The sequence below is a fragment of the Psittacula echo genome, assembly GCF_963264785.1.
Source record: "Psittacula echo genome assembly, chromosome: 9".
In the NCBI taxonomy this organism is placed as follows: Eukaryota; Metazoa; Chordata; class Aves; order Psittaciformes; family Psittacidae; genus Psittacula; species Psittacula echo.
The window spans coordinates 4608061-4635920 of record NC_137745.1 but is presented as its reverse complement, the minus strand read 5'-3'; the positions used below and the strand labels follow the sequence as shown (position 1 = coordinate 4635920).

Here is a 27860-nt window from a genome sequence, read left to right as displayed (position 1 = left end):
CCCTCACAGGGAAGAGCTTCTGCCTAAGAGCTCATCTCAGTCTCCCCTCTGGCAGGTTAAAGCCATTCCCCTTGTCCTGTCCCTAGGCGCCTTTCCAAAGGTTTCCTCCAGGTTTCCTGTAGCTCCTTTAGGCTAAACTAAGTCCCCATCGTTTACAACACCGTTGCCGGGGGCCCTTCGAGACGGTTCCGGGGGCAGCACTGCACGGGAACCGGCCCAAAAGGCCCCGGCCATAGTTGAGGGGCCGTGAGGGGAGGGCGCTCGCCGCAGCCGTTGGCGCCTCACGTTGCCCAGGAAACCGTCCCTCACAGCCCCCCCCCCCCCCCGCTTCCCGCCACCGAGCTGCGCGCGGCCGCTGAGGGGAGCGGGAGCGGAGGCGGGGCGGCGGCGATGGTGGCGGCCGGGAGCGAGGCGGCTGTGAGTTTGGAGCAGCCATGTGGTGCCTGCACTGCAGCTCCGAGAGGACACAGTCGTTGCTGGAGCTGGAGCTGGACAGCTGGTAAGACACTGCCGCGGGCTGGGGTTGGGTTTGAGCCGGGGGAAACAACGGGAGCTCCCCCCGGCCCGCCTCGGCGGCGGCTCCGTCCTGTCACACACAAAGGGCTGCGCCCCGCCGCTGTCTGGCCTCGGCGATGGAGGCTGTGGGGAGCTGTAAGGGAGGGGAGCCGGGCAGAGCGGCCGCGGGGTCACCCGCTTTGTCTGAGCGGTGGCTTCGTGGCGAGCGTGTTGTTCACGGGCTGGTGTCCTGGGTCGGGGCGGGGGCAGAGATTCGCGGTATTGTAGAACTATAGAATCCTAGCAGAAATCAGGCTGGAAAAGATCTTTAAGCTCATCAAGCCCAACCATTCCCAGCACTGCCAAGGCCACCACTAACCCATGGCACTGAGGGCTTCGGCTACACGGTGTGTGAACACTTCCAGGGACAGTGACTCCACCACTGCCCTGAGCAGCCTCTTCCAATGCCTGAGCACCCTTTGGGGAAGGAATTGTTCCTCAGCTCCATCTAAACCTCCCCTGGTGCAGCTTGAGGCTGTTTCCTGTTGTCCTGTCACTTGTTCCTTGGGAGAAGAGACTGACCCCACTTCACTACAAGCTCCTTCAGGTAGTTGTAGAGAGCGATAAGGTCTCCCCTGAGCCTTCTCCAGACCAAACCCTTCCTGTTCCCTCAGCCGTTTCCTCATCACACTTATGCTTGCCATAAGTTTGAAATTGTGGTTGTTTCTATGCAGTGCCAGAAGTGGACCCGTCCCTCATTTGTAGGCAAAGTTACAAATCCAGAAGCCTTTAAAGAATGGTGCAGCTAGGTGCGATCTGACTTGGCATGTGCGTTGCTGCAGAGGTACACGCGTGTGTGTACACAACCATAAATACACTTCTTTCACCTGATCTTGACACAGTGCAAGAAATCACATGGCTGGCATCAGACGAGCAGGGGGTTCTGCTTCAGAGCTCTGGGACTCGCTGTTCCCAGCAGCGAGACCTGGAGACCTGGCAGGTGGCTCCCGGCATGGGCAGGTGCATGGAGCCTGGTGGTACCATCACCACCCATCCACTTGGCCAGAGAGAGAAAGGACAGTTCAGTTCAAAGGCCTTTGAAGTAGCGATACTGGATAACTGATGCAAGACAAACAGAAAATGGAACTTCCCATACCTTAGGTCTTTATTGTTATGGTGTTGTTAACTACTGAAGTAATGTGTGTCAAAATTATAAAAGCACAGTACTCTGTTACATGAGCCACTCTAACACTAGATGTACAGACAAGTTTTTCTTGTGCAATACTGTGTGTAGGTTATGATAGACTAAAACAGTTATCCTGGCAAGCACAGACACAAAATGAATTTATCTCCAGTGCACTGTGTAAGTTTATTCCTCCAAATAATTCTGTGACATTCTGGCCTGATCGGCCGTTAAAGAAATACTCAATTTAAATAAAGATAGACACTATCTTAAATTGGGTGTGTGCACTTCTAGAAAAATATAAAAGGAGGAAGTGACTAGATTCAGTGTAACTACATATGAATGCACCAACATATGAATGCAACAGTGTCTTTCTTGGGAAAGAAAGGATTTGTATTTTTTCATAAAGAGAAATGTTTTATAGTACAATTTAGTCACACATTAAATGATCCTCAAGCCCATTTTTACCCTGAAGGAAAATAATAAAGTTGAGCTTTTAAGGTTCCTGTGTGCACTTGGTAATGTTTTCATAAGTGATATTACATTTTCATGGCTTGCTACAAAACATAATTGGTAAATGTTACTTTACTGACTGACTTGCCTCTATTCACACAGTCACATTCTGCTGTTCAGTCATTGTTTCAGACTTTTTTCTTCCATTTGCACATTGCTATGCACTTCCTTTCAGTTAAACTTGATTATTCCGCCTGATGTGTTAAGAGAGGAATTGCTGAGTGCTTAGTTTGGATGGTTGTATTTAACTGTGTCTGTTCCTGTGGCAGATAACCTTCACATGAACACAGAATTAATTATATCTGCCTGGTGCTTGGGGAGAACGTAAGCCACGGAGAATAAAATGACACATTGCCCATTTTACTTCTACTTCTGTACCAGATATAGTTTGTTGTTGTGGTGTCTTGTTCCAGCTCCTGAAATTGCAGATGCTGAGAGTACTGTTATATACTAGTCAGCTGTTTTTTTCCTCTTAGTTAAACGGGTGTTTGATATTTAGGTTTCATGTGTGAAGTTAGCTGGCATCCCAGTAGTAATCTGAAATAATTCATTATGATCCAAGATACTGATTGTAGTGCAAGATCTGGAACTAACCAGTAACAATTACAGTGCTCAGCGTACGAACAGCATCTATTTGTTTCTTTGCCCCTTTAGAAGCTCTCTGGGAATCCTGGTGCAGTTAATAAACAATTTGCAATTTAGTTTCATGGAATAATTTACAACTTCCAGGTAAGGAAAGTCCAAGGATTCAGTTTTTCACCTGAAAAGTACAAATAGCAAATTAAACAGTAACTCTGAATTGTTGTTCCTGTTACAAATCTGTATTGGAAGGTTGCTAGGAGCTGACGCAGTGTGTTACTGCTGGGCAAGCAGGCCTCCTTTGCTTGAGAAGGTGCCTTCACCAACAGTTGACAAGGAACTACTTGTTCCAGCAACCAGAGTGTTTTTCTTGAGACCTGGGAAGTGATTGCCTAGGATAGACAGCCCTGTGGTCTTACATGGGTTTTTTTCCACCCTGTGATCAATTCATATTTGCAAAATTAAAATTTTTTCAAAGTGAACTTTGCATGGCTATAGAAATCATTCCTCAAAATATGGAGTCTTCATGAGAATGCTCTTCCATCACTTGGAGGCTGGGATTGTTTCATGCATTTATGGATCTAGAGATTAGGTGCTAGAACTCTGGGTGGAACAGTTTACTCTGGAAACAACAGTTTACCTTTATACCGGTCATGATTTCTCTGGAATATGAAGATGGCATTCAAGGATCAAGTTTTCTGAAGAGGAAGATCTCATAATTGTGTAGTGGATTAACACACTTACATGATTATTCTAATTATGCTTGCAAACTGTATTTGGCCTGAACACCACTATGAAGTAGCTTTGAATTATAAAACCTGGCCTAAACGTAGCCAGTCCTCTGTTGGTGGATACAAGGTGTCATCCTAAACCAACACTCATGAAGATGCTACCTGTAGGTATATAACATTTCCTCATATATTTCAGTTGTGCGTCCTAATGTTTAACACCACTGATACTCAGACTTCAAGCGTCTCTAGGAGAACATTAGGAAACAAGAGTGCTAGAAGTGAAATATTGCTTTCCTTGTAAAACATGTCCTTTTGCCTACTTTGTGATGTTCCAATTGAAATTCAAGACAATGCATTACCTTAACTTTATAGCCTCAGCTGTGTGACTCTCAATGAGCAAAATTGGGTCTAGTCTACTATCAGGGCAACTTTATTTTGGAAATATTAATGCCATAAAGATATTCTGGAAAGCATCCACTAGGCCTTCATAGCGTCTCAAGATCCAACATGCACTCTCTTTATTGTAAATCCTTGTGGCTTCCAGTTTTTGCCTGATTCTGACAGGTGTAAATGGATGCTTTGAGTTACTGGGGTTTATTTTTGTTTGTTTTGTTTTGTTTTGTTTTTTAAACCTGTGAAGGAGCAAAATTTTGTGAGAAAAAAACCCACTTTGTGGCTTTGGGCATTGTGATGCATGGAAGTAGATTTGATGGGTTGTTGTGCCTCTTCCTTGCAAGGATTTACTGTAATTTAGAAAGAACATTAAGGGTGTGATTTTCTTGCTCTTTCAGCATGTGCATAGTTCTTTTTCTGTCAGAATTGATGGCAATTTTATGATTAATTTCAGAGCCAAGCATATTTTAATCACAGTAGCTGTCAATCAGTTACTGCTTTTTATGTTTATTTAATAAAAGAACTGCAGGAGACCTCAGAAACTGTAATCAAGATGGAGCCCTGATTGCTCTATTTGTTACATTAAATACATGAGGACGTGCCCTTAACCTGGACACTGTGTAATCCACAGAGCAACTGGAGTTATGACAAGAGGAATCATGGGTTTGGGGAGAAGGTGTGTTGGTGCATTGGTTTAGTTAACTGTGCTTTGTTTAGATGTCATTTATGGCCATTTATGAGTATGGGCCACAAGCCAAAATCATATTCCCAGGTTTGCTTCTTTATTTCTGTTGCCTGAGAAGACTACGTAGTTAGCTGTAAGAGTAGAATCAGGCCCTGGATTTGTAAGATGATTTTTAGCATCATGTATATTGTCATTTATGTCAAAACTTATGTAAATACAGATTTTGTTTAATTCATGCATCTTTGTTATGCAGAAATAGTTACTGAAGATGGGCTTTTTAGAAAGACATCTTAACCAAAAGTATTTTGGTTACATAGCCCTTCTTGTGTCTGTCAGGAATTAATTTGAATTTTATTTGGAGGAAGGATGATTCCAGTTATGGTACAAGCAGAGTTTACTGCACTACTGTGATTTGAGTCCAGGTTTCCAGAGAAGAACAGATGCTGCTTTAATCCACTGGAGCACAAAGCCCTAGTATTATGTTAAAGGGGACTGCAAATGTAGCTAGATAAATCTTCTTTTGCTTCCTTACCAAAGACAAAAGGCTGGAAACATTTTAATGAAATTATTATTAAGATGTCTTTAATAAAAGCAAAGTAAAAAAGCCAAGCTTCGGTATGATAAATAAAACCAACCCTTTTGTCCCTATGAGAGTAGCAGAAAATTAGAATGATGGTTTTGATAGCCTTTAAGACAGGAAATTGACGTAGTATATCTGTTAATCAGATTCTTTCAGTAGTTCAGTGTCACCCGAGTTAAACTTGTACTTAAAAACAAAGGACTGAATTCCCTGTTGCCTCATGTCATGCAAGCACAAACAAAATGAAGCAGTTATGGTTTAGCTTCCTTTTACATAAGTGGCTACATACAGGGCATGGCAAGAGAAAAAGAATCCAAAGCTTCTTTTGGGGGCCACGTGCATTGTTTAGTCCAAAAAATGTCACTCGTGTAAAATTAGCAAGATTAACAAGGATGGATATGTCATGAGTTTAAATGTTTTGGTAAGAACAGAGAAAAAGAAAACTGACTTCTTTCTGTTTGTTGATACATGCATGATCTTTCAGGTTATCTTAATGCAGTGTAAAGGAAGCAAGGATGCCAACCTGATGGATTTTCTGTGGCAGAGTATGTTTACAGCGAGTCCTAAAACTGCACTACAGGAAAGTTCACAGCTTGACGTCTGTTTCATTTTCAGTCTCCACCTTCGTAGGAGAATGGACCTAACTCTGTCGCAGATCACAGGAAGTTAAATACTGCAGTGGCTATGGGCACTGTAGCTTAGGCTGCCATACGTTGGACCATATCTAACTTGAGTTTAGTGTATTCTTTTTAGTGTAGCCTACATCAGTAATGATTATAGCTGTGACCCATTCAGTTTTCATGAGTCAAGTTGGAGTAGGCCATGTCAGTACTTGCACAGAACTCCAAGGATAAATCTTTGTGAAGGAATAGATGATTTAGTTGGAAGCACTCCTCCTTTTAAAGATAATAGCAAAGACAGGGTCTCCCTTGTTGTTTGCGAGGTTGTGCTGAGGAAGTCATCATTCAAATGGGACAGACTGCAGTGTTCCTGATCCAGCTGCAGTTCCTAGGGGTCTAATAGTACATATGACAGAACAGGCCTGTAAAACCCTCTGACTTTCTGGTCATGTTTCAGCTTCATAAAGAGCTTTTCTCTCAATGCAACTTCCCTCTGCCCTTTCAATTGGGTATAAAAGTTGTCTTTATTTTTCTTATGTGGTTCTGCTTTATTGTAATGTGCTGTGAAATAGCTGTTGAATTTCCATTCTGGAGGTGTCTGGGGTGCTTCTCATGTTTTGAAGTTAACATTTCACGGGTTCTGAATGTTAGATATTTTCAGTTGTTCTTAGATTCTTGAAAGAAAGGCAGTTCATTATTGTTTATATATTCTTCTATTTTATCCTGTGAACCTTGTTTAGAAGATACCAGTGATATGGAGCATTTAGTAGAAACTGATCTCCAGCAGGAGCTGCTTCTAATGCTTCAAGTTTGGGGAGAATGAGACTTCTAATGGTTTCCTATTAGTGTTCATAGTTAATGCTTTGTAAAATTGAAAGAAGAGAGGATTGCCCAGCCTTAATGGGAATCATCCCAAATGGTGACAACCTGTTGCAAACTTGGATTCTTGTTTTGCTATTAAAATGTGATTAAGGTGTTTCTGAGTAGGTTAGCCTAGCGGAAAGGTACTTCGGGTTTTCCTGTGCTGCCACAGTGCAGCATGTTACACAAGATAATTTCTGTCTGTCTTTGGCTGATGTTTTCAAAATCTGCCTTTGCCTAATATTTGATTTTCAGTTCCTAAAATGGTGACGCTTGTTTTTAGGAACTGGACTTCTGCTCTTGTCCTAGAAGACCATTTTCCGTTGTGGACAGATCTATGAATTAAATTGTGGTAAAGAGCCTATACATCCTAAGAGTGATCTGAGTTGTGCATTTTAGACCCGATGCTCTTTTGTGGGTGCTCAGCCTCACGCGCAACCCCCAGCTAAGTTGACTGTATCAGCAGGAGCCCATGCAGGTTGTCCATGCTTCTGGGAGCAAGAGGTACAGAGCTGTCCTAGGCATCTATGCACTGCATTGAAAAGGAGCTGCTACATGCTCCTGTATATATGACAGTTAATGACAGAATAATGATAGTTATTCTGTGTATGCACAGTAAATCCTCTACATCTAGGTACTGATTGTCAGTAGCTAATAAAATTCTTTAGAACACAAGGGCAGATATTAACATTTAGATAATAGATAAGCTTTGTAAGGAGAAAGTTCTTGGTTTATAGCAAACTTTGAAATAGCATTTATAGGTTTCCAAGACAGGAATTGCTACCTGTGTTATTTTTTCATTCCCATCATTGAGGTGAGTCAGAAGTTGTAGTGAAAGCCTACATTTAATTTCCCACTAACAGAAAGAACTATAAAATATATAGACTCAGCATAATGGAGAGGAAATGTAAAGGGAAGGAAGTTTGTGAAGAAGAAAAAGCATGTCAGCTCTTCAATTTAGACGTTGTAAGCAATCTTCTGAGGTCTCACTTTCCTAAGAGTGAAGATTTACACATACTAAGACACAGGATGTCTTCCTGAGGATGTCTGCAAATATCTTCTGTATTTGAACACGTACTTGAACCTAAGTAACACCTCAAACTACTTTTTTCCACCAAACTCCATATTTCAAACAAAAGATCTCTTACCACTTTGTTTCCTTAAACATTATGTTCTGTACACTTTGATGTAAACCTTGGGTGTGTTGCACAGGATAAAAATCTCACTTTTATGAGGATGCCTGTGATTAAGGATAGGTTAGCAGGGATTCTGTTCCAGTAAGTTACAACACAGACCTCTTGGTGCATGCAGAATGCTCAAGACCGGTTCCCATTCTCATTAACTTTATAGCAACACTCCAACTTCCAGCTTCATTGGAAGCAGGAAAAAGGTTTCTATGTTCTCATCTAGCTTCTCTCTTACCTGGTGAGTTTCTTGTGCCTGTTTGCACTTAAACATCTTAAAATCACATTGTTCTTTCACAGACAAAACTAGAAGGGTTTCTTTCTCTTTTGGGTTTGGTTTTTTTTTAGATTTGGCACAACATAGTTGGCAGTCAAAATGCAGGGTTTGTGCAGTGTTTAAAACTGAGTGACACTGTTATATATAGTTCTAGATTCAGTTAGACCAGTGAAAGGTCTTTCTGTGATCAGACTTAACAGTCCATCCTCCTTTTTGATTGCTTTTTTAGGTATGTCGCTCTCTAACCTTACAGGTTATCTTTTGCTATCTGTTGCTCTAGAATGTTACAGGTTTATCTGTAATGTCAGAAGTCAAATGATCACTGAAAGTTGAACAAACCCTTTCTTTCTGATTTTAAAAATGGGGAACTTCAGCTAACCATTTCTTAAACGCAAGTGAGAAAACAAAGCATTTCATGTTAAGTGGTGACACTGCTTTAAAGCACAACTCATTAGAAAACAAGATATTACTAATGGGTTGTTTTAAATAGGTCTTTTTGTATAATTTTTGTTTGCTACTTTAAATGAAAATATGGCCTAAATGAATACAGTTGTGATGTGATCCATGATGTTATGTGGTGCAGTGCCCAGTACAAAAAAGTGGGTTTATTTTTATTTCTGCTGTGTGGACTCTCTACTTACTCTCTCGTTTATGATGATTAACTTCCCTTTGCCCAGGCACTCAGGCATACTAGAAGGGAAAGGCTGGCCTGCTAAAAAATTGTTCCTAGTTGTCTATGTTGCATCTTCTTTGTATGATTAATAATAATAAATTATTATTATCATTTCAAATAATAAAGAGGCAAAACCTTAAAATGAGTTAAATGATAGGCTTCATGAAGCACATTTGATCTAAGACAAGAATATAGTTTCGTTCTAGGTACGAAATTTCAATACCTGAAACATCTTATTTACTCAAAACCCAGGATTTTGTTAAGGATCTTTAAACTAATTCATGTTTATATGATATACAGTGTATAAGAGGAGAAAGAAGACTATTATCCCCCAAACCTGACTGGGGAAAGGAAATTAGTATCTATTCTCTTGCATAACCTGATTGCCAGCAAGCAGATTTCTCAGCAGTGCCATTCTATATCACCTCTTCCTCTGGTGGGCCTGACACAACAGCTGAGGCCACAGTGGAGGTGAAATACAAGTGTGGCTGGTACAGGACACCAAGGATTCTTGCATTATATCAAATGCTGCTTCAGCTGTGCATGCAAATGTATTTTTTTCCTCAGCTGCTGAAACTAAATCTTTCTTTTTAAAATTAGCATTGTATAAAGGTCATGTCATAATATAAGCAGTAGAATGTGTATTAATATCTTACTATCTCAAACACATGCCGTATGAGCATAGATATGCTAAATAAGGGAATTCCAGTTGCTGAGTGGTATATCTGAATAACTAGTAAATAGTTGGGGTCAAATTCTACCACAGCTGCATTGAGAAACTCCACAGATTTCTGACACTTACCCTATTGTGTAAGAGTTTACAGAGGAGGAACAGGACAAAGTCAGCACTGGTAGGTTTTGTGAAATGCTCAGATACCACAGTTACTCTTAAAAATGTTTAGCTTTAGTCCCTATAAGAAGGCAAGCATCGTTTTGAAGCATACACGACATTTTCTGTTGTTAGTATGTTTTATGCTGACACATTAAGAGGGGTAGCCAATCATAAAAAAAATCTCTAAGAATTCTACAAATGGGGCTGATAAATGCGAGAACTTTTCCTCCAGCCACAAGCCTCAAAGTATTGCTATAGTCATTTTCTAATAATATTTTAGATATTCTGTAAAGAGCTTGAAGTACAGGGTAGGGTCACTGCTGAATAAACATATGCTGGGTGATGATTAACACAGCTTATCAGAGTGACGTTGCCGTCTTTACCTGAGAAAGGAGCTGGCATTTGTAAGCTGTACTCCAGTTGTACTGATGCTGTCAGTCTCCTTTGTTACTTTCTAGCTGCTGAATAATGAAAATAAAATGCAGCATTGCCTTTATCAGGTAAGGTTCATAAGGCACTAAATGGTTACTGAGTGAGTGTGGGTTGGTTGGTCTGTTTGACCCTTCTGTAGTCATACAATACTTGTGTCTGCTAGCCACTGCTTGACTTAGACAAAGTTGATATGCAAGGTGTTTAACCTTCCTTCTCCTCCTTGGAAGCTGAAGATAATCTCAGGTAAGCTCTTTTCAAATGGATATTCTTAGTTCTTAATCTATTGTAAAGGTTTGTTTCCTAAAATGGAGAAGTTGGGTAGATTTTTGTTTGGCTGTTTTCACCTTGCTGGTGTGCATCTCCAGTTCAGAAGAGACATTAATTCCTATGGTCTGTTTTGGCATGGAGAAAATAATTTTTTCTCTTTCTTCCTGTGCTCTCTGCTGCTAGAAATGGCATGTAAGACTGTGGGTCAGAATGCCCTTTTATAAAAGCATTTTTGTTAATGCCTTTCATGAGGTTTTTTTGTGAGAATTAAAACTTGGTAGTGTCCAAGCAAGGGGGTGTTTGGTTTTCTCTGTTATTTTGAACTCATGTCTTGGCCCAGAGAGCAACTGAAGGTTTGCAGTGCACGTAGTGGTACTGGTCTGTGGAACAATGGTTGCTCTCTCAATGGTCTCAGATCGTGTTTTGACTTGAGCTGGCTGCAATTGACACTCTTACTCCATGGAACATTACAGAATGAAACAGTTACTTTGTTAGTGTTTGCTTCTGAGACAAATGCAAATTTTGTCTGGATTTTTCTTGCAGTGATATTTGAATTCACTAAGATGAATTACCTGGGACATTACTCTGATGTGCATTCAAAGGTTTAATTTCTTTTTAACAGAAACAGCTGAATTGAGAGTGCATTCTAAGTAAAACACGTTGGTCAATATTTCTTTCGTGAATCAAAGCTTTTGTCACTGCCTGTGAATGCTGTTGTTCATCATAATGGCTTTGAACTTTTGACAGTGTATATTGGAAGGTAGATTGGTTTGTTAATGTTACTGCATTTATTGAATTCAGGGATTTGTATAAGTTCAGAATATAATTGACTTTTGTTTACTAGGAAGTACAAAACAGACATGGCAGTAAGAACTAGAGCTGATCTCTTGCAAACTGTATTAATGATATGCTTCTGCTCAAATGTTCTCACTCCATTGTGGAGTATTGTGAGAAGGGAGAAGGGGAGTAGAAAAGTGTTAAAACCAAGCTAGTATGAACTACATGTGGCTGGTTTTGCATGTTAAGAAGTTACATTTTTGTGGAGAATAATCTGATATGATACAATGCATTCGTCAGAGCTGTACTCATATACACCTCTTAGTTTGTACCAGAAGGTGCCACAGGTACTGAAATGAAAGCTAAATCACAGCAGTGGGTGTACTCCTGTGCCAAATGAATGCCTGTGTGCAGATTCAGTTGTGTACGGGGACTCACAGCTTCAGTTAGCAGAGTTCTGTTCGTAATTGTCACTTAAAAATTCACAACTGAAGTGGGACTTTTTTGCACTTATAAAGACAAAGTTATATGCAAGAAATTAACTTCTGGAAAGGTTTGTTCCTATGGGGAATGCCTAGATTTGACCTAAACATTTTTGCCATGTAAATGCTTTTTTCCAACAGGCTTCATGTTGGAGGTGTCTGTCCGTACCAGCTGCTCTAGCAGCTGCCATCATGCTTCTCTCTGTTACCCAGAGTTAGTTCCATGGGCAACTTCTGATCTGCGTTCTTTGAGCTAGGTAGAGAATTTGGATCCGTTTCTAGTGGCTATCTATAGTCAGGAGTTATGGTCAGAGATTGCGTTTTTTAACCTGCAAATTTTAAGAATAGATAGTTGATGTAAACCACATGTATAGCACTTCTTCCTTCCTGGGCATTTGGGCCTATTCATGGAGGATATTTATCTTTGAGTGAGAAGTTTTGCTGAGAATCATGATTATGAAATGAGGTGTTAATACCAAAAGCTTTGCTCTTTGGTTTTCATTTAATTCCATCTCATAAATCACATGGCAGGGTCCGTAGGCATCTTGATGATTCAAGTGTAGATAGCATGTTAATATCTATGGACAGGAAAGTTTCTGGAACACAGGGAGAAAATAAGCTTGCTGAATTGTTCTGTTTGTAGATATGACCTAAAGGGAACCAGGTTTACATGCGTTTTTCCTGAAGAAGGGAATAAGTTACATGTATTTAGGGAGTAGTATGCGAATTACAGAAAGGATGGACTTGATTGAGAAATTTCATGAAGATCTACTCATGCCAGTGCTTCACTGTTGCAACAAATAAAATAAATGTATAAATCCTTCGCTGAGTTCAGTTTGAATTCAGATTATGCAGACTACCTGGAGTGCTGACTGCAGTCTCTGGCAAGCCATACTCTCCCACAGTCACACTTTAACAACTGCCTGCTTCCCAAAGAATAGAGCACTTGTAGTGTAAGAGCAAAAGCTAAGTGCTTTTATCAGCTCGTGCTGACTAGAATTTTAAGTTGACCATTTTTTTTTCTTACTGTATTCATATTACTTGTGCACACTTTCCACAATTTAGAAGAAAAGGAACTTCCTCTGTGTGCCTTGTGTTCGTGCTTTTACGGATCTAAAATGCCATGGAAAAACCTTTACGATGTAGCAGCACAAACTTTTGTATTGTCATAGTTCTCTTTATGTCCAAACCAAATACCTTATAGGATGACTATAATGCTGCTTGGTTCTCGTGCGTGTACCATCCAGTTGTTAGGGCCTGGTTTTAATTTCTTGTCTTCATATTGCACTTTTGAAAGTCCATTTTAAATGAACGATGAAAACAACATGATTTCAGAGAACGTTCATTGGGAAAATAACTTCTCAAGTATTTACTCTGGTGTGCTGGGAGGGTCTTTTGGTTCTATTTTAAAATGTTGCAATGCAGTTTTGGTTTGGCGTTTACATTATTTGGAAGCATGTTGAATTTCTTTGTTGCTGTATGTTCCAAACTAAATCTGCAACATACTGGTTTGAACATTTGGATTATTTTTGCAAGCATATGGTCTTATTATCTTTGTATTTTAGTCCTACAAATGCACTTCACCGCTAGTAAACTGTGAGGTTTATGGAGTGAGTGGGAACACTGTATAATTCCTTGCTTCTGATGTTATATACTTCCTCTTTACATGCATGTAGTCTTAAATACAAGGTACCAGGCCTCAGTATAAAGGGAATTTCTGCTTTTTTGGTTATCATGTCTCTCTCTGTCATAGTATAGTCTCTCTGAGATGTAGATGCTTGTGCTGTGGATCCAAACTTTCAGCTTCTGCGATCATTTTGCCAGTATTGTCAGTGGAATGAGTAAGTTAGTTAAACTCATGGAAAAGCGTGGGATTTGCTCTTTACTGAAATATAGGTCTTCAGGAGTCTTTCCAGTTTCCATTTTAAGCTCAAATGTTGAAGTTTTCTTGTTTTTTGAAATCTTGTCTTTATTGTGCTTGGCTTTGGTTTTGCTGAGGTGACAGTTGGGCAAGGTTGGAAGGAAAAGGAAGGTGTGAATATAAAAATGAAAAATACATGAAAGAATAACAGTAGATCTTCAAACATTCCAAATAATACATTGTTTTGAAATATGGTAGTGTACTGGCTACTAATTATAGCCTTTGTGATCAGAAGTAATAACTGAGGGTATAAAATGAGAGTCGGGGGAAAAAAGAGCTGCCAGGTTTCTGCTGCTAACATGCCTGGAGAGAAAGGGTTTTTTTTGGTCATGGCTAACCACACAACTGCCTTTGACAATTAGACAAAGGGAAGGAGCAGACAGAGCTTTTTCTTGTTAGGTAATTCTTGAAATAAACTCATCATCTGAGTAGTGGGAAATAATAACAGTAAAACCCACAACCTTTTCCTATCCATCAACATCATTTACTTGACATTTGTCCTCTTGAATCTTTTGTATGCTACTTCAGTCCAAAGATACAGCTGTGCACCATGTTACTCAGCTTTGACATGGAGGCACATTAGTTAGAAAAGCAGCTTTTGGCAGCCACTGCATGCACGCTGGTGTTAGTCTGTGACTCAGAGCGAGCGGTGAGCTCTGATTGTGTGGCTGGTAGAACACAATGTGCATCATGGGTGAATGCAGTGTGAGCCGCACTGTGGGATCACCCTGATCTCACTGCCCTGCGACAGAGACTGTGGATGGATCCTCCTTATGTCCACATATGTCACTTGGGCTGATGGATTTTAACTTAAAACTGCTTGCAGAATATATGGTTTAGCTCTTGCAGGAAGTCTAGAGCCATGCACAGCCAAAAAAAAAAAAAAAAAAAATGCCTGAATGCATCTATGTTTGGTATTTAATACTGGTTTATAGTCATGAAGAAAAGTAAAACTAATCTGATTTTCACCAACAGTTTTATATATCCGTGGAGAATTGTTAAAAGTACTGAACTCAATCGGTTTCCATTTTTCTCTAAGTCTTTCTTCTTCCCTATTGTTCTTTGATAGAGTGGTGTGTTTGGGGGCAGGGGGGAGTTTAACAGTGGAGATTTTTGCACCAAGAAGCTTCCAGTATCAATTTTTGATAAAATATTGGATTCAGTCAGGGCTGGCAACAATTTGAAAAAAGTAATTTAGATGTACAAAGAATCAAAGTTTTAAAGTTTTGTTCATGCAAAGTCATATTAATAGTACTAAGTATTTTTAAATATTTAATTTCCATTTTCACTCTTTAGCTGCTCCATTTTCTGCTTTGAAAAATACTGGCAAGCAACCTTTCTTTTTCTGGCTTGGCAGATAATGAGTGTCTATTTTCTGCTGAAACAGGAATGTGATAAGACAGTTGGAGTTCTAAAAATGAAAGGTTAATTTCAGCTGGTTTGCATTCTCCTAATGTTACACAATTGGAATGCTCAATGTATTGCTGGTCTCCCTATTAACGTGCCATTGCACACTGCAGGGAGATGAACCAAATTCATCTGCTAGATATTTTTAAACACTAAAATTATCAGTAGTTCTACTGGACATGTATAGCAGGGGGCACATGCCTCACATTGGAGACCTTTATTAAGTAGTTATTTCTAATTTCAGCGGGGATGGGGTCAAGTGTTATATTGTTCGGTTTTGCAGTGCTCTTAATATACTGCATTTCTCACTCATCTGAGAAAGAGTGTGCAGGGTGGCTGCTGAAAGTGAAGGAGTGCTAGAGAGTTGTCTAACTATTCCCCTAGTCACAGGGGACTTTTTCTAATTTTTATTGCAAACCTGGAGCAGAATCCTGTGTGTTGGCATTTTTAATAAGTGGACAGATGAAGCCCTGTCACCCTGGCTTGTGTTCTGAGCCTGGTTTAGAATCATAGAATCGTTTAGGTTGGAAAAGACCTTTAGGATCATCAAGTCCAGCTGGATTTAACTCTATTCACCACCACTCTTTGGGCTCAGCCATCCAGCCAGTTTTTACCCAGTGAAGAGTACACCTGTCCAAGCCATGAGCAGCCAGTTTCTCCAGGAGAGTGCTGTGAGAAAGTGTCACAGGCTTTTTACTCAAGTGTAGGTAGATAACATCCACAGCCTTTTCCTAATCCACTGAGCCAGTTACCTTGTCACAGAAGGAGATCAGGTTAGTCAAACAGGACCTGCCTTTCATAAACCCAGGTCGACTGGGTCTGACCACCTGGTTGTCCTGTGTGTGCTGTGTCATGGAACTCAAGATAATCTGCTCCATAAACTTCTCCATCACCAAAATCAGACTGACAGGCCTGTGGTTCCCTGGATCTTCCTGCAGCCCTTCTTGTAGATGGGCATCACATTTGTTAACCTCCAGTCAACTGGAACTTCCCCATTTGTCCAGGACTGCTGAGAAATGATGGAACATGACTGGTAAGCATTTCTGCTAGCTCCCTCAGCACCCTTGAACCTATCCAGCCCATTAGACTGGTGTATGTTCCAGTGGTATAGCAGGTCACCGACTATTTCCCCTTGGATTCTGGGAGCTTCCTTCTGCTCCCCATCCCTGTCTGCCAGCTCAGACAGGTATCTCAAGAAGAACTGGTAATACTGTTAAAGACTGAGGCAAAGAAGTATCTCAGCCTTTGTCACTATGTTTTTCCTCCTGCATCCAATAAAGGATGGAGATTCTCCTTAGCCTTCCTTTCGTTGCTAATCTATTTATAGAAGCATTTTTTCTTGATTTATACAGCAGCAGCCAGATTAAGTTCCGGTTGGGCTTTGGCTCTTCTAACGTTCTCCCTGCGTAGCCTCAGGGAGTAGTCCTCCTGAGCTGCCTGCCCCTTCTTCCACTGGTCGCGATCTCTCCTCTTTTTCTCTGAGCTCCAGGCAAAGCTCTCTGTTCATCCAGGTCAGTCTTATTCCCCTCCAGCTCATCTTTTGGTACATGGGGACAGCCTGCTCCTGCACCTTTAAGATTTTCTTCTTGAGGCATGTCCGACCTTCCTGGACTCCTTTGCCCTTCAGGACTGCCTCCCAAGGGATCCTGTCAGCCAGGCTCCTAGACAGTCCAAAGCCTGCCCTCTGGAAGTCTAAAGAGGCAGTTCTGCTGACCCCCTTCCTTATTTCTGTGAGAATGGAAAACTAATCACTTCATGATTGCTATGCACAGGACAGCCTGAACCATCACATCATTCACAAGTCCTGCTCTGTTCACAAACAACGTGTCCAGCGGGGCACCTTCCGTCACTGGCTCCCTCACAAGCTCTGTCAGGAAGTTATCATCTTCCACACATTCCAGGAGCCTCCTGGACTGTTTCCTCTCTGCTGTATTGTACTTCCAGCAGATATCTGGTAAGTTGAACTCCTCCATGAGAACAAGGGCTAGTGATCCTGAGATATCTTTGCTTCTGAAGCAAAGGGACCCTTTTTAGCATACAGCTTTCAAAATACACAGAGGCAGGGTGAAGCTCAGTTCCATGCTCCTGTTCCATGTGTCTCTGTGTGCACTTCCTCCACAGTGGAGCAATACATCTTATTATCCTTAAAGCTTCACATGTCATATTTGCTGAAATATTTTTCTTTTCCAAACACATGTAAAGTAGGAAGAAGTAGGAAGCAAGCTGCTTTTCTTTGTCATGCAGTCTCTTTCATATGAAGTAACTCATATGAAGTTTCAGCTGCTCTTAACTTAACAGACAGGGAAGGGCCGAATGGGAGGAAACCCTCAGATGTGCAGAACTGTGTGCGTGTGTTTGCTCGGAAGGGCTGTCCTGCTGTTGGGCAGGAGGCTGCCTGTTGTAAAAGATAACTACTTCCCTGACTCAAGGGTCAGATGTCATGGCAGGAATTAGCCCCATGAGCAAAATGAGATCAAGCATTATACGCAGACAGGGATCATATTTATGTCAGGAAAAAGTATGAAAGACAAACTAAAGATAAAGAGGAAGCCTCTAACTGGAATGAGAGCCTCGGGCAGGCCCCCTTCTGATTCTTTCTGATTAGGGCAGTACCCTTCCTGTTGATGAAAAGGTTAAGTGATCCACTGAAGGTATGAAAATGTCAGTATGAGATGATAATCAGCATGGAAGGGTTATTAAATAGTCCACAATTGAAGGGCAAGGAAGGCAAAAAAGTCACCAAACCCAAGAAAGGGGAAATAGTGGTAATTCCGAACTTCCTGTTACGAACGAATCTACCATACCTGTATGAAAAGTACTTACAAACTAGCTTGTAATTAGGAACCTGTGATGTACAAAATAGTGCAGCCTCACAGTTAGCGGAACAGGAAAATGTATTGTGTGATGTGAAGCAGTTCAGTACCATTCTAATTTCTTCCATGGCTCCTTTGGAGAGCATGATTTGTTTGTTTTTAATGGGTGGTTACAGTTTCAATGTCAGTAGCAAATCCCTGGCGGATTTGTCATTTTTAAGTTGAAAGCCAGCTGGTTCACAGAGGGAAAGAGATTAGCTTCCTGTCCGTTTCCTTTCTGGAAAAAGTCATGTGTGCACGCTGGAAATATTTCCCGCTTGGGTAAAGAATGCTTGAAAATACCTTTCTGGTGGAGTCATAATTTCATGGGCACAGAAAGAGGCCTTGCTTTCAGTTTTATGTGTTTATAGAAACCTTTGGAGAAATCTAAGGGGCTTTTTTCTCCCTCACTTTCAAAAGTGCTCACTGTTCCAGCTGGGAGAGTTGTGCCAGTGTGAACCCTGCTCTCCTCTGGCACTGCAGTCCATGGGGCAGTGAAGAGCGTTCCTTCAGCAATGGCTCAGTCCTTTGAAGGGACTGCTGTGGTATGTGTCTGTAGCATGGGTCACAGCACTTCAGGTCTGAGAGGCAGCAGGAGGGCTTTATTTTTTATGTTCATGTACATGTGAATAAAAGCAAAATAAGAAATACATGGTATGGCGGGAGCATGGAATTTTACTCCTTTAAAGTTTGGATGTACCTGCTCCTAAAGCAAAAGGTGGGAGAAGTGCTGCAGATGCTTTCATTCATGCATGTAAGGAGTACTTGCTATGTCTTTTGAGTGATTAAATAAAGTAAAACATAGTTTTTCTGTCAGTGCTCTGTGCACACAGGATGAGGCAGATGTTAAATATTTATGTGAAAAGTGAAAAAGATGGAAGATTGAAAGTGCCTGACCTATAGCGATGTGGGAATGCCCTACTGCAGATAGAAACCAAATACAAGTTACTGTTAGCGGTCACTGCTTCAGGATAAACCTTGGCTAGCACTCAGTTTTAAAATGTTTCCTATTGTGTACAGCTCTTGTAATATAAAGGGTTTTTCCTTTCCTTTTTTCCTTAGCAATAACAGCGTTCATGTGAAAATGGTATTTTGTTTGCCAGTTAGCTCCTATTGTGTTTTCCGTACCTGAAATTATTTTGCTTTTATTAGCTGAAAACACCATCCCTTGGGATGCTTTCCTATGAAGCATGCCAAATGTATCCCAGGAGAGCAATCTTTCACTAGCAGAGAAATAAATGAGGTTTCTCCTGTAGGTACTTTTCCCCAGTTTCAGTTTTTAGTAACATAGTAGCTCACAATATTCGTTAAATCCCAAATCTCTGTTGAGTAACCTGAAAGTAATCCTTTTATGTCTGGAATGTAACAGTGAGAAGGTATTGCTTTTATTTGTCAAAGGAAGGAAAGGCACAAATAAGGTTCTGCCATTTTGAAGCAGAATGACTTGGAAATGAGCAGCCTTAGAAGAAATTAAGTTTTCATTTATTTTGCACAGTAGTTGCTGAGTGACTTACTCAGGATGCTGTTAGTAATTACTGTATACAGTTAAGTGATGCTTGAAAGCTCCATTCTCTTGCTTGACTCATGCTCTAAAGATTACCTCTGCAACAGAATGGAGACTTGCTTAGATTGCAATGAAAACTATGGTGTTTGACATGGAAGCCACGTTACCCTGTACTAACTGCATCTGAATTTAAACAAAGCATGCTGGGTGTCTATATAAAATGATACTAAGCAAAACTATGCTATTTGTTGTTGATGATTTTGGTATGCAATACTCACCTGAGGATTTTTCTGTCTTTCTATTCTGTCTAGTGTTGAGGGTGAAGCCCCAAGCAGCGAAACTGGCACATCTTTGGATAGCCCCTCTACTTACCATCAAGGACCTATAACACACAGCTCAGCTCTCAGTCCAGACCATTACGATCACTCTGCTTACGGGCTGTATTCTGTCTCCCCTGGACAACAAAGATCCCGGAGGCCAAAACTTCAGCACTCAACATCCATACTGCGAAAACAAGCAGAGGAAGAAGCTATTAAAAGGTCGAGATCTCTTTCTGAGAGCTATGAACTCTCTTCAGATCTACAAGATAAGCAGGTATTTGAGCTTTGTTACCTAAGTTATGATAATGGTAAAGTGTCTGCAAGCTGGAAAAAGTCTTTTCTATCATCACTTCAGTTGTGATGCTGAAAATACCTTTTTTCCTGTGAACAACGTAGTTCAAAATAGTCATGTGTCAGCATTTCTGAGGTTTGTGACTTCTTTTTTTTATTGTGCTGTGTCATCCCTGTGTCCCGTTACACCTTACCGCTTCCTGAAGAAAGGTGTAAAAGATACTTTAATAGTGTTAAAAGTAAAAGCAGTTCTGCTAGGAATTGTGGTTTCATGCTTTGAGCAAGAACTTAAATGTAATAACATTAAGTATTTTTCCAAGAAAATGAGTCATTTTGAAACCTGGATGTCTTTGTGTTGCTGAAAGAAAGGAAGAACTTATTGCAGCTGATATTCTCTGCCCCGTCCCTGGCAGTGTTCAAGACCAGATTAGACAGGGCTTGGAGGAACCTGGTCTAGTGAAAGGTGTCCCTGCCCGTGGCAGGGGTTTGGAACTGGATGAGCTTTAAGGTCTCTTCCAACCCAAACCAGTCTGGGATTCTATATCTGTGAAGGAATTCAAGGTCTTAATTGGTTTTACACAGCTGGGCAAAACTCGTATATGCTTTAGAAAGAGCTGGATAAAAGTTATGTAGATGTTCAAAGCCTTTCTTCCTAAAAAGACACTTCCATAAGACAGTCTCATCCGTCCCTTTTAAGCTTTATTCTGAATGTTGTTATGTTTGAAAGATGCTTATTGCCGTATAAGTTTATATCTATCATTTAAAAATGATGCTGTAATAGCTTCAGGTAAGCAAATACATAGAATGCACTGGATTTCCTTGATAGAAATACAGTAGCCAGTACATCAATGATTGGAGCAGAGGGTTGTGTTGTTGGAGATCTTTATTGCCACAGAACATTTTGTTTACTGTGAATCCCTGTGGTATATTGCATAGTCCCTCCAGCCTGCGTGGTAACATGGTGAAAGTGAGAGCAGGCAGAATTCTCCAGACAGGAAGCAGACCGCTCCTGTTTTGGACCACACATTGACCCTCAGTGAAATTTATAGAGGCCAAGTCTCATTTGCCATCTGTTTGTTGTTCTGAAATTTCAGGTTGGAGGATAATATAATGTTCTCCCAGAGAGACGTGGAGGAACAGAACTTGAGCTCTGACTGAAAGTTGAAGCCAGGATTTGGGATAGAAAGTTTGAGAGTAGTTTAGCCATTATGCTCACCAAATTCTATATTGGAGCGGGGACATATCAGGTTCCTGATTCTTGATGTAAATTATGCCAGCTCTGCTATTAAATTGGACCTCCTTGTGAGACCTAAAATGTTACTTACTTTTCCACTTTTGGCAGTTGTTCTTGCTGATGTCTCATAAGGGATTGACACAGAGTGTAAGGCTTACTAAAGATGTCTCCTGCACTGCAGATACTCCGCAGAGCCTAATTCCATCTGTCCTTTTATGCTGGATTGATGGAGAATGAGGACTGCAAATGTTATTTTGGATTTGTTCAGGGAATCCTACACAATAAAAAGTGATACATAAAGGAAGCTTGATACTGAAAAGTTGCTTATGGCTCTTGAAAAGCTCTCATTGAAACCTCTGAAGATACTTCAGAACTATTTAGGAAAATGTCCAAGGCTTTACCTAAAGGCAGTGTGCATTCAATATGAATTTAAAAGGTGCATGAAATATTAGTCACAAGTCTAGTAAATCATGTAAGCAAATTCCAAAATACTCTCAATTAAAATTCCCACCAACCCCTCCTGCTTTATGGTAATCAATGATGTTATTTTCTGTGTAAGCCTGAAAGACAGCAGCCTGTTTGCCAGAAGAAAGCCCAGGTAATTTGTTTTATAGCAGATTAGGGTTTGTTTCATTTTTTCACACCAGCTATGCTAGTTTTCTTTTCTTTAGCTTTGACATTTAATTTTGAAAGGATAACTAAATGGACCATTCATCATTTTTTTTGAGATTAGTCCAGCAAAATAATCTCATGATTTATTTAAACACACCTAACGTACACTGTGGATAGAAACAGCAGCAGATGTGTGGCAGCAGTGGCAGGATTGTGATAAAAGTTCCTAGTAAGATTTAAATCTTTGGAATGTCTGACAAGTAACCTCCTAACCTCTTTGACAATATAACCCCTGCTTGGGGTTGAAAGGCTGAGCAGTTCGTTTACAGACAAGTGATAGAAAATTATGCAGAGATGCACAGATTCCCATCTCAGAGAGCAGTCACAGCTTTCTGAGCCCAGCTCATGGAATTTTCAAGATACAGGCAACAAAACAATTCCGTAGCAGTAAGCTGGCCTCCTCAGTTTATGCCAATAACTGTACATAATAGCTTTTGCATCTAGAATTCAGAATTAATGAAAATCAGTGACTCATCTTTAAATACACCAAGCATAAAAGGAGATCATCTCTGATATGGAAGGAGCAGCTGAACCCAACAATAGCACTGAAAGAAATATATCAACTACTCCCCAGTGGTAGACATAATGGACTATATTTTTAGTAGCATTTAGTTCCTTCCCCAGAAGGGTGAAGCCCCTCTGCACATCAGTATCTGAACTTAGCAATGACTTAGTGGGATCTCTAAAGTAAAAGGGGGAGAGGTTGTGTGTGCACGTCCATGTAACATAAGGAATTAAAACATGGGCTCTAATGAAAAAGGGTACCTGGATTTGCAAGCAAGGAAAAATGACTTTTGAATCATTGGAGTGTTATGAAAATGGCGTGAACTTATACAAAATTGCTGGCAGGAAAATAGTGGGTTTAATTGTAGTACTAAACATTGATTTGTCATGGATGGCTTGTCTTTGGGAATAATATGGATCCAACAAAGAGTGGTCAGAACAGAAATTAAATGCTGGGGGGAGGAAATGATAAAGCTAGTTCCTCATCTTGTTCAGTGTCATTTAAATAAGTAATGCTTTTCACCTTTGGAAGGAAATGTTTAAAAATACCTAATATTCCAAATGTATCGACTTGTTGTTTTCACTAGGATAAATGGGCAGCATTTATAATGTGCTTATTTTGCATATTCATTGTGTAAACTGGAAACACTGGCAGTGTTCAGTGTAATCACAAGAATTAAAATAGGTTTGAATTTGTATTTAGAAAGTCTGAAATATTTTCCTGGTTTGAGGAAGACTGTGTATGTGGACATTCCATCAGAGAAACTTCTCTGAAAGGCCTGGGAGGCTCAGTTTCGCTTTGGTATCAGGCCAGCATGAAACAATGCTGCCTGGTTTACATTAATGTAGAAGGTGATGCATGCCTGGATGGGTGATGGCCACTTCTAGAATTTACTCCCAAAATATGGCAATTTGCCCTATATTTGAATTTCACCACTCTGCAGAGAAAGAATGACTGCATTATGCTGCATCAGAGTGCTACCTTGCCTGGTTTTTGCATGGGCACACTGATGCTCATGTATGAAAACGAACATTTAAACACACACAAATAGCCAGCACATGAAATTGTAAATGACAGTTTTCACATAGTCACATATTTGTCATACTTTTATGATGCAATTTGCAAATGACTATTCATGTCACTATTAGTGCAGTTGTTAGTTTGGAGCTTTGAGTTAGCAGTTCCAAAACCAGTATGCAGTTTGAAAAATGTCCGAAAATGAAGGCTGTTAGAAGAACTTGTTTTTTGTTCTACTTGTCCTAACCTACATGAAGTCACATAGTACTTGTGTTGCCCTTTCCCCAGGTGGAAATGCTAGAACGAAAGTATGGAGGCCGTCTCATAACTAGACATGCTGCTCGTACCATACAAACAGCTTTTCGCCAGTATCAGATGAACAAAAACTTTGAGCGTCTGAGAAGTTCTATGTCTGAAAATCGTATGTCAAGACGCATTGTACTCTCCAATATGAGAATGCAGTTTTCCTTTGAAGGACCTGAGAAAGTCCACAGCTCTTACTTTGAAGGAAAACAAGTTTCTGTTACAAACGATGGGTCAAAGCTTGGATCCCTGGTACAGTCTGAATGTGGTGACCTGGGAGAATCAGCTACAATGAAGTCTCCAGCAGCATCTACTGATTTTGCTGATGCTATCACAGAACTAGAGGATGCTTTTTCCAGGCAGGTGAAATCCCTTGCAGAATCCATTGATGATGCACTGAATTGCCGCAGTCTGCATTCAGATGAAGTCCAGACTCCGGATCAAGTCAGAAGTCGTGACATGGAAAGGGATAGCTGTGCTCAAACTAAACCAGCCATTCACAATGTGGATCACAGGAAGCTTGATGAGATGACAGCATCATACAGTGATGTTACATTATATATTGATGAGGAAGAGTTATCTCCGCCCCTTCCACTTTCCCAGTCAGTAGACAGACCATCCAGCACAGAATCTGATTTGAGGCTTCGGTCTGTGAACTCTTCTCAAGAGTATTGGTCCATGACCCACAAAGATGATAAGATAGACACTGATACAAGCTGCAGGAGTACCCCATCCCTGGAATGTCAGGACCAGAGGATGAGAATGGATCATCTACCATTGCTAACTATAGAGCCACCCAGTGACAGTTCAGTGGACTTGAGTGATCGCTCCGAGAGGGGTTCACTAAAGAGACAAAATGCCTATGATCGAGGGATCACTAGTCAACAAGGAAGCCCAAAACACATCCCTCACAGTATTCCTGCCAAGATTATATCCCGAGAGGAACAGGAGGCCAGACATAGGGCTAGGCCTATAGATAGTCATTTAGCTATCAATGGCACTGCAAACAGGCAAAGCAAATCGGAGTCTGATTATTCTGATGGAGACAATGACAGCATCAACAGCACTTCCAACTCTAATGATACAATAAATTGCAGCTCAGAATCTTCTTCTAGAGACAGCCTAAGGGAGCAAACCTTGAGCAAACAAACCTACCACAAAGAAACTCGCAACAGCTGGGATTCCCCTGCCTTCAGTAACGATGTTATCAGGAAACGCCATTATAGGATTGGACTGAATCTCTTTAACAAGTGAGTACAGCATTTCCTCCTTTCCTCTCTGAGTTTGGTAGAAATGTGGCCTCTGAACCAGGAGGATTTTTCTTGTATCACATAAGTAAGACTGGTGTCTGATGTTGACTTGTCAGTGAATAACAAGCTGCTTGTGGTGACTCTTCATATTTGAGTACTTACAAGTTGATGTGTTCATAGTTAAGCAGCTTCAGGGGAAAAGAAAAGATACAATTATGCATGTATATAAGTGGTAGTAAATTATTGGGGAAGATGGATCAGATTCTTTCTTGTTGAAAAGGCTGGTGGCTTAATCCTGATCCATTTTTTTGGTGTTATAACAAATTCTGATTTCTTCCTGCCCTAATCATGTAGGTGTGGTAAGACTTGTCAGATGGGAATTAGAAATTACAAGCAGTGTAAGATGAGTTTTTATTTTAACACAGGCAGGGCCTGGAATTTGTTCAATAGATTTCATCAATACTTTGAAATTAAAAACCAATGCACTGAATATTTTTACCCTGAATAAATATTATTTGTCATAAAATTATCATAAAATCTGTATTTCTACCTATAATTACTAATTTTTCCAGTTATGGACTTGTTTAAAATTTCTATGAAATTATTTTCTCAAGTTTCTGTGGTTTTTTGAAGTACTTTCTTTGGACATTTCCATGTGGCTGTAGAAACATGAACACTGTGATGGAGGGTAACAGATAATACACTGCTCTGAGCTCTGTATTCACATTATAGGAGTTACCCAGTTCTCATCAGAGCTGTTGTAATCTGAAAAGCTAGGAGGTTGGCATTAGAATTCCTAGTTTTTCTCACTGCTTAATTCATGTCTAGTGTACCAATTTCCCTGTCCTCAAATGGGTATCACTTACTTAAACCTTCTGTAATACTAGTGCTTTTAAAGCTCTTCAGAACACTTGGATGAAAGATGATAAGTGCCAGAGTTTTTCCCTGCTGATGGCTCACAGTGTTTGCAGAAGCCTTTGAAATTTTTCTCCGGGTACTTCAGGATTTCTTTATGAATAGTTTGTAGCTTTGCAAGAGCTAATGGCAATTTCTTTGTGCTGCTATAGGCCTTGCTTCACAGCCTCCTGCAGCTTGGGAGAGCTCAGCCCTCCTTTCCAGCTAGCAGTGCTGGGATTTGTTTTGGCTTGAGTATTAGGTCAGTGGTTCATCGTGTAAGAATATGTTGTAACACTGCAGACAATTCAAGCTTTTTGATGCCATTGTGTGAGGCTGTGCATTGACATACTAAGTATGGATGGGCCAGATTTGACTGTAAAACTTTCAGGTTTGTTTATCTTTGTAAAGGTTAATAGGCCTTTACAGAAGCTTTTAATCAATTGGAAGTATGTAAGTCAAAGGATCTCTGCAGCTTTTCACGCTCATAAAGTAGATTGGGTAGGAAGATACATCAATTTACTTATTTTAGGTTCAAAAACTAATATCCAGGGAGGCAGAGGATGGAAGGAAGATGCTGGTTCTGTTTGGCTGACATTTAAAGACATGGTGTTGCTTGGGTTTTTGAACAGCAATTAAGCCTTGAGCAGTTGATGGTCAGTGAACTTCAAGCTAGATAATACAGTCCTTAGAGTCAGTTGCAGAAGGGTGAAAGAAAAAAGGTGGTCAAGCACCATGCAGCAATGAATGGGAGCATTGGAAACTGTCAGATGCTTCTAGTGACATACCCTATCAGCAGGAGGCTGACAGTGAAAAATGAGCATCAGGAACAGAGAAGAGTAGAGACTGTTGCTTGAAACACATCTAAATGATCTTGCTGCAGGGACTGGAACAGAGGTAAACCTTTTTTATATATTGACTGGGTGTCAGACAACTTGCAGTTTCCTAGCAGTGAATTGGAAGAGACAGGGATGTTAAGAACTCCAGGCATCTCTGTGCATGATCTTTTGCTGTATGTGACTGTCTCATTCCCTCACTGCATTATATCTCCAGTATCAATACAGAACTGAAGAGTCTCATTACCTTCTGCTGAGTCACTCTGATTCCATTGGTAGCTCAGACAATCCCTGAGTATCCCATGGATTTCTGTTTTGATTATGGCTCTTCAAGTTGGCAGATTGTGGCATCTTCATTAATAGCCTTCTTTCCCCTATTTCTATTCTGTGATGGTATTGAACCATCAGAGAATGAGATGGTGCAGGAATCTGTAAACTCTTTTTAAAAGGGAGCCGGGAAACTTCTAAAAGCTTTATTCTTTTAAAAGTTCAGGAGACTCTTAAAGAGTACACCAGGTGGGATTGCAAATTGCATTTTGTGAGGTCACTGAAGGGATAGAGATTGTGTTCGGCACTTGCCAGGATTTCGAAGTGATGATTGCTTCAAGATGAAGAATCCCTTTTCTTTTCAGGTATGTGCTGTGCAGGTGCATTGATTCCAGTTAACTTCTGAGCATTATGCTCGCTATTCTCAGCATATGAAGTATGTCACAGCATCTTATGTGTCCAAATGTTACTTGAATTGAAAGCCAGGTCCTGGATGTCAGCCTCCTTGGCAGAGGCTGCTGTTCCCCTGGCAGAACAGCGTGAAGGAGGATTGCCCAGCCTGGTTAGGCATGGCCAGGATGGGGGCTTCACATCAGGCGGACTTCCTGCTAATCAGTCCCATCTTCCCAGCTTCTCTCTCTTCCTTGTGCTTCCTACCGTGTAACCAGATGTACACCCACAATGTGATGGGATACGTTTTTTTAGTCTACCCTCCAGCATTCAAGTCAATGCAGCAGAATCATTTTGATGGTTTTTGCCCATGTGATCTTCCATGACATGTTTATGATGATAAAATGAGGGAGCAGTACAAGTCGTGGCATCGAGCTCCAGAGAGGATGAGTGCTCCACCCACTTAGAAGCACCCTGCGCAGAGCTGGAAGAAGCAGCATTGGAGTTGCCTGTTAGGAGAAGGCAAGTAATCTCCAGGATGTCTGCATCTACCAGAGAAAATTTTAGGGATGTCTTTTACAAGATACTCTTGTTAATGTCATTGTGTCTTTGAAATCTTCCTTGCAAAGCAAG

General features: G+C 40.7%; 1 protein-coding gene across 2 annotated transcripts in view; it reads left to right on the top strand.

The window, feature by feature from the left end:
- Positions 1 to 384: 384 nt before the first annotated feature.
- Positions 385 to 27860, top strand: part of IQSEC1 (IQ motif and Sec7 domain ArfGEF 1) — a gene marked incomplete at its 3' end in the record, with an annotated part of 71696 nt that continues 44220 nt past the window's right edge. For both annotated transcript variants that reach the window (XM_080625660.1, XM_080625659.1), the window contains exons 1-3: positions 385 to 499; positions 19560 to 19842; positions 23576 to 24840. In XM_080625660.1, the coding sequence (XP_080481786.1) occupies positions 435 to 499; positions 19560 to 19842; positions 23576 to 24840 (1613 nt within the window). In that variant the 5' untranslated portion in view covers positions 385 to 434. The remainder of the gene's footprint in view (positions 500 to 19559; positions 19843 to 23575; positions 24841 to 27860) is intronic.